General features: G+C 42.0%; 1 protein-coding gene across 1 annotated transcript; it reads left to right on the forward strand.

The window, feature by feature from the left end:
* The first annotated feature begins 384 nt into the window (after nucleotides 1-384).
* On the forward strand, nucleotides 385-6,336 carry LOC121938690. Its single transcript, XM_042481864.1, has 5 exons — nucleotides 385-527; nucleotides 1,473-1,666; nucleotides 4,160-4,281; nucleotides 5,040-5,243; nucleotides 6,223-6,336. Exons 1-5 carry the CDS (start codon nucleotides 385-387, stop codon nucleotides 6,334-6,336), a joined length of 777 nt encoding a protein of 258 aa, XP_042337798.1.
* Nucleotides 6,337-6,437: the final 101 nt, after the last annotated feature.

Consider the following 6,437-nt stretch of genomic DNA (forward strand, 5'->3'; position numbering starts at 1 on the left):
AATCGCACCCAGAACCAGAACCACAAACACTACCAAAACAAGAACCACTACCGCATCTAGAACTAGAGCCAGTCAGTTTAATCAGGTTCAGAAAGTAGCAGATGACGTAGTAATTTTGACTCCATAAAGTATCTTTTTAACTTCATTTAACCCTTTGAAATCTGGATCATCAGTTTTCTTGTGCTGCGTTCAGACGCCGTGCGCAGGCTGCTTAACCCTTTGTTAACCTGGTTTGAAAATACACTTGTTGTTTAGTTGAAAAACTATAAATATGTTTAATTTTATAACTTTTTGGAGTCATGTTCTGTTTTTGTTTTTGCTTTTTTTTTGCTCCCACAAATTGACAGAAATAAGTAAAAGTATGTTTTTTAAAAAGAGGGGAGGATGGGGCGGCCTCGGGGTCACTGGGTAGAGTGTGCAGCCCATATGTTCTGCCGCGGCGCGGGTTTGAGTCCGGCCCGTGGCCCTGTGCTGCGTGTCACTACCCCCACTCTCTACCCCCTTTCCTGTCTCTCTCACGCTGTCCTGTGAGAGGGGAGGATTATTAGAACATTTCCTGAAACTTTTTTTTTTTACTATCTTTTGGAGATTTTTGGACCATGTCTTGTTAAACTCCCCATGATTTTGAAAATGGACTTGCTCAGATTTTAAAGGGTTAAACTCAGTGTGTGGTATGTAAAGAAAACACCTAAACTTTAATAAACAGATTAATGTTTCATCTTCAGGACTTTGTGATCCTTAAATGAACTTGAATCCAACAAGAGTCTGATTATTATAATTTATATTTATTATGTTTATTTTCTACTATCTGAAGTAAAAATTCTATTACTGACAAAATAATGATATAACAGGATTAATAATCCAATAATCCAGGAGACAAGAAAACATAAAGGAAAATTTTAAAAAAGAGATGAAATAACAGCAGAGAGAGAAGCTGATTTATGGATGATTTTGCTAATAAAGTATTTTATTTATCTGTCCTGAGAAATATATAGTATTTTTGTTGAATAACACACTGTTACTTTCTCAGAAAACAGAAAAAATAAGGGTCACAGTTTGGGAAGCAAACATAGAAACTCTGAATGACGTCCTGATGTGCTTCTGCAGGTTAACGAGCATTAAATTAAACAGAGCACACACGATGAAATGAGTGAAATCACGAACTCCTTTGAGTCGGGTCGTGGAAACTTTCCTGCAGCAGTTTGAGAGCTCAGCAGATTTTCGGTCGTCTCCGTTCTCATGCTGGATTCTTCAGCCTCATTGAACACAAAGAATTTTCCTCCTTTGTGTGTTAATTTGCAGTTTTCTGCCTCTGCGGGGGGCGTTTCTTTCTTCTACCTGCTCCGACCTGCCACCTCGCCTCCGATGGAGCTTGATTCCCTTTAATCACGCTGCGATGTGAGCGGGGGTGGGGAGGCGAGCTGCGGCAGGTTCACCCGGTAAAACCCTCTCAGGTGATCCCACCTGGTCAGAGTTCAGTGCAGCCCCGAGCTTTTGGAGAGGAAACGTCTGAGGAGTTTTAGGACAGAAGTAGAGACCAGAGCGCCGCAGATGGCGGTCAGCGTGTCGCCTGGCTTTGCGTGCAGCGTCCCCGCTGAGCGTCAGAGTTCAGATGGAAACGGAGCGTTTGTTCAGCTGCAGTTTGTCCCACATTCAGGAGGTCGCAGTAATTACGTTCTCGTTGTGGAAAATGTTCATTTGTTCCTTTCAGAGGAGTTTTGACCTGTTGGTACACGACGGTTCAGAAGATCCCTCTGAGCAGCAGCTGAATTAGAGAAGAAATCCTTCATTCACTCGTCGATTAAAGAAACAAAGAGAAACTGGAGGCTCAGTCAGAATGTGTGCAGACTGAAACAGGAGAGGCTCATTTTTCACTGTCAGATGCACAATAATGCCTCCAAGATTTCACTTTTTTCAGATTGTTGCACCCTACAACGCCTGAATTCACTGCAGCTTTTCTTTTTAAAAATGTTTAGTTTCGTGTTCTTGTTTTTTTTTCACAATGAATTTTCAGGAGTAGGTGAAAATTGTAAAAGTAGTTTTTTTTTTAATTTTACAATTCATTAAAAATGGGAGGCAACTTGATCCAGTGAGAATAAGACCGCACCATCTCAGTTTGTGATTTATACAGAATTGTTGACAGATCGCGGCTCGTTGCTGTAAACTGGCGATGATCCTGTGAAAACGGCGGCATCACGTTTCAGACAAACAGCCGTGGCGAGGAGGAGAACAACAGTCGTGATGAGCTGTTTGTGCCGCTGACTCTGCTGAGGTTATTGACGCTGTTGCTCCTCGTGTTCGCCATCATCTTCTTGTTTGTTTATACTCGCCGCTCTGTAGAAGAGCGCCTTGCACACTAGTCCGTCATATTTAAATTTTCTTAAACAAGAGCTGGCAGAACTCAGATTTCATCAGTGGCTAAAAACAAAAGTTAAGTCAGACTAACTTGGTTTACTGAAGTTTTTGAAACTTAAGCTGTGTCCGAAACCCTCCCCTCTCACGGATATAGTGCACTATGTAGTGTGTTCACCTCTTGTAGTGGTGTCCGAATTCTCTGCTGTTAACTTCATCCACTATATAGTGCACTATAAAATGCCTACAACCCTAACCACAATCCCAACCCCAAACCCAACCCGACCCTGACCCGACCCCAAACCCGACCCCAAACCCAACCCCAACCCCAAACCCAAACCCGACCCTGACCCCGACCCCAAACCCGACCCCGACCCCAACCCCAACCCTAACCCTAACCCCAAGCCCCAGAATAAGCAAGAAATTTGTTCCCCCCTTCTAAAAAAAATATACCTGCATTTTTTTCTGTAACAAAATTTTAAATTATAAGAGTTATAAATATAGTTTTCTGGAAATTTTTGCCCTATTTTTTGTTTTCAAGTTGCTCATGACAGTTTTTCAATAAAGTGAAAATAGTTTTCTCAGGTGTCAAAGGTCCAAATGCTCCTGAAAGGCATCTGGATGCAGCACAGGAACCTGATGTTGATCCAGCTGTTAAAGGGTTAAGACTCGGCGAGGATGCAGAGCGGGACGCGTCTGCGGTCTCGTCCTGCGACGGGCTGAGCCGGCAGCTGATTGGCCGAGAGTCCTCTGTAGTTGAATCAGAGGTAAATTCTCGGCAGCGGTTCGTGATTGAAGCGGACGTGTTTCTCTGTTGGAGCTCTCACAGGAAGCTGCTCCTTATTTGACCAATCACATCACTCAGAGCCGCTGATGTCAGACAGCTCCACATGTCCACTGACCCGTCACTAACGCTGTTAGTCTGCCGGGTTTGTCCCTGAGAGGCCTCCGTACCGCCACTCTGGGCTTTGATCACTCTGCACATCGGTTTATAATTCACTGATTTCAGTGGAAACATATAATAAATATATATCATCATAACTGTGGGGAATTAAAGAGACTCTTAACCCTTTGAAACCTAAGAAAAGCTTGTTTTCTCTCAAAAACATCAGAGCGCGACGAGCAGCTTCAGCAATTACTGGAAAATAGAAAAGAAGAAAAAAGTAAAGTAAAACAAAAGCAGTAAAAAAACATTTTTTCACATTTTTACTTTAAAAATGTAAGAGAAAAAAATGGCCCCATTTTTTAAAAAGACAGCATGTCGTCATGTTTAAGATAAAAACTTAAAACAAACTTTTAAAGTGTAAGGCCCCTCCCCCCTAAACACTAATCCTGGCTTTGTGAAAAACGGCAGCAAAAACTTCAGTTCAGTGTTTTTTTTTGCTGAAAGTATCATTTGTCAGATTGTAACAGTGAACACGTGTTGACTGATGGACAGTTTGTCCTCGTCTCAGGTGCCTGTTTAAACCTGTAGAAGAAGAAAAGATCGGGGGGTGAAATGTAAACAGCCGACATAATGCAGGCTTGCTCCTCTGAGCTCCCCCTGAGAGGACATTTGTCCTCCAGATGTGACGACACGCAGCCGAAAACTCAAACAGCTGAAACCCCCCAAAAAATCACCTGCTTCTTTACACTCAGACACTTAGACCCGCCCCATAACACCAAATATGGTCACCAGCCTGCTGACAGAAACACAGCCTCAGGTGTTTGTCTCACCTGTAGCCTCAGGCAGGAGGAGGAGCAGGAGGGAGGGGGGGGAGGCGTCAGGTTTCTGATCTTCTTTGTGGTCTTGTTTTTTTCTTCTCAGGGTTCAAGTTGAGGCACTTCCTGCAAGATAACGAGACTCTGTCGACGTTCCTGCTGAAGAACGCCTCGTTCTCTGAACATGACGTCCAACAGATCAGAGACGCTGATGTCAGCCTGGAGAAGGTGAGGACGCCGTCTGCACGTGTTCAGTCTGCACGTACAGTGAGCATCCGAAAACCATCACGTTGTGTGAGGGACAGAAATCATAAAGAATACTGAACACAGGGATCATGAAAAACATTAGAAAGGTCCTGGATTTTGTAAATGGCAATTTCCAAGCCTGGAAAAGTTTTGGAAAAATCATGAATTTTGTTGCACAAACACTTGATGTGTTTAACAGTTTCTGACTGTGATTAATGGTGTATTTTATGATGATTTTTGAAGAAAACCTGCCTTCCGAGGCAAGTTTTCTTCAAAAATCATTAAAAAAGACAAAAAATCGCCCATTTTTTTAATCACTACAATTTTAAAGAAAAAAAGGCATATTTTTGAGGAAAAAAAGGCAGTCTATTTTTTTTGGTCTTTGCTAAGTTAAAAAAAAAACAATTTTCCTTTCTTTGGAGTTTTTTTTTATTTTTGAAGAAAACCTGCATTTAAAGCCCATGGGATGGCATATTTTGTTAAAATAGGTAAAAAAACAGATTTATTATTTTATGGCTCGTGAAAGACTAGTTATATCACACATGGCTGGATTAGTGCAAAGTGGAATATCGGCCAAATGTGTGCAAACCTGCACATGAAGTCGTGGAAATTAGCCAAAAAATTCTGGAAAGTTTTAAAATTAACAAGTAAAAATGTTTGGGGACCCTGAACACGGATGATTTACCCTCTGATAGAATAACGTGTGACATCTAAATCTCCTCTCTCACCGTCCTCCTCAGGTCCTCCTGAAAGGTTTCGGGGTCCACCTTCGGGACATGTGTCCCAGAAACGGCGGCAAACGGAGCGTGGAGGACTTTGTGACGATCTCGGACCCAAAGGTGTCGATGCTGGCGCAGGAAGTCATCTGCCGGGCGCCGCCCGTCTGGCTGGACCGCGCTGAGGAGCACTTCCTGAGTAACCTGGACTTCCTAAAACCCATCCAGGTGAGAACGCATCCGCAGACGGGCCGCAGGCCGCGGCCCAGAGCGCCGACTGACCGAAACACCGTCAGCTGATTAAAAAACGCCAGCAGAGGTCACGTGATCATTTCATGTCAGAGGAAACATCGATTATCTGAACTCAAAGTCCTCTTACTGGATTCTTTCTGAGCTGAATCAGCAAACTGCTCTTTACATTTTCAAACACAAATTATTATTGCTGTTATTATTATTATTGTTGTTATTATTATTGTTATTATATAATCTAGATTTTATGCCACTAAATAATGATGATAGTAATCTTTATTTAAAGAACTTATTTAAAGTATTGTGCAAATCCTTTTGGACGTGTATTCAGTTTAAACAGAACAAAGTAAAGATAATAATGTTTGAATGATAAACTTTTGTTTTTCGGAAACAGAAACTCATTGCAAATTTGACGCTGCAGCACAGCGTTGCATCTGTTTTTGGAATCACGGTTGTTTTTAACAGCATAACATTTTAAAGTGAACAGCGTGAACAAACTGTAACAAAACAAGAAAAGCAAAAATCAAAGTTCCTCAGGACCAAAACTTTGACTTTTGATACGTGAAGAGAAGTTTAAAAAAGTGCTTTTCATTCGTATTATTTTCAATGATTGAACGTGTTTCTATGAGCTCTGCTCCGAAACATTTTCACCAGGTGACACAGAGTGTAGGTGTGTTTGGTGTGTGCTTTCAGTGTGTGTTTTCAGTGTGTGTTTGTGTGGGCGGTGGAGGCGTGTCCCAGCCTGTCTCTCTCTCTCTGTGTCTCTGTGTGTCTCTGTGTGTCTCTGTGTGTCTCTGTGTGTCTCAGTTTTCGTGGCCTGGAGGGAAAAGTTGTGCTTCAGAGTTTGAAAGCGAGCTGCACGTCAGCGAGGCGTCACTTCTTTTGTCCGCAGAAATCTACGACCTGCTGACTGACTGTGTGAAACCAACTCAAACTGTCCAATGTGTCTCTGTCTCAGTTCAATGTTTCCACGGCAACAGGGACAGAAATCCTTAAAATCCCCCAGTCAGAGAAAAAAACTGCAGTTTATCGATTCACTGAAGTTAAAGGAGGATCATTTTCAGACGTCTGAACCCGAAGACTTCAATTTTAGATATGTATAATATATGTTGAAATATACAGTATTATGAAATGTATAAATAATATATATGTAATTAAGAAAAAGAAATGTAT

The sequence above is a fragment of the Plectropomus leopardus genome, unplaced genomic scaffold (assembly GCF_008729295.1).
Source record: "Plectropomus leopardus isolate mb unplaced genomic scaffold, YSFRI_Pleo_2.0 unplaced_scaffold3105, whole genome shotgun sequence".
Lineage (NCBI taxonomy): Eukaryota > Metazoa > Chordata > Actinopteri > Perciformes > Serranidae > Plectropomus > Plectropomus leopardus.

Coding starts and splice junctions, on each gene's coding strand:
- LOC121938690 (XM_042481864.1), top strand. CDS start 385: ATGGGGCGGCCTCGGGGTCACTGGGTAGAGTGTGCAGCCCATATGTTC. Junction 4,282..5,039: donor CTGATGTCAGCCTGGAGAAG/GTGAGGACGCCG, acceptor CGTCCTCCTCAG/GTCCTCCTGAAAGGTTTCGG. Junction 5,244..6,222: donor ACTTCCTAAAACCCATCCAG/GTGAGAACGCAT, acceptor TCTCTGTCTCAG/TTCAATGTTTCCACGGCAAC.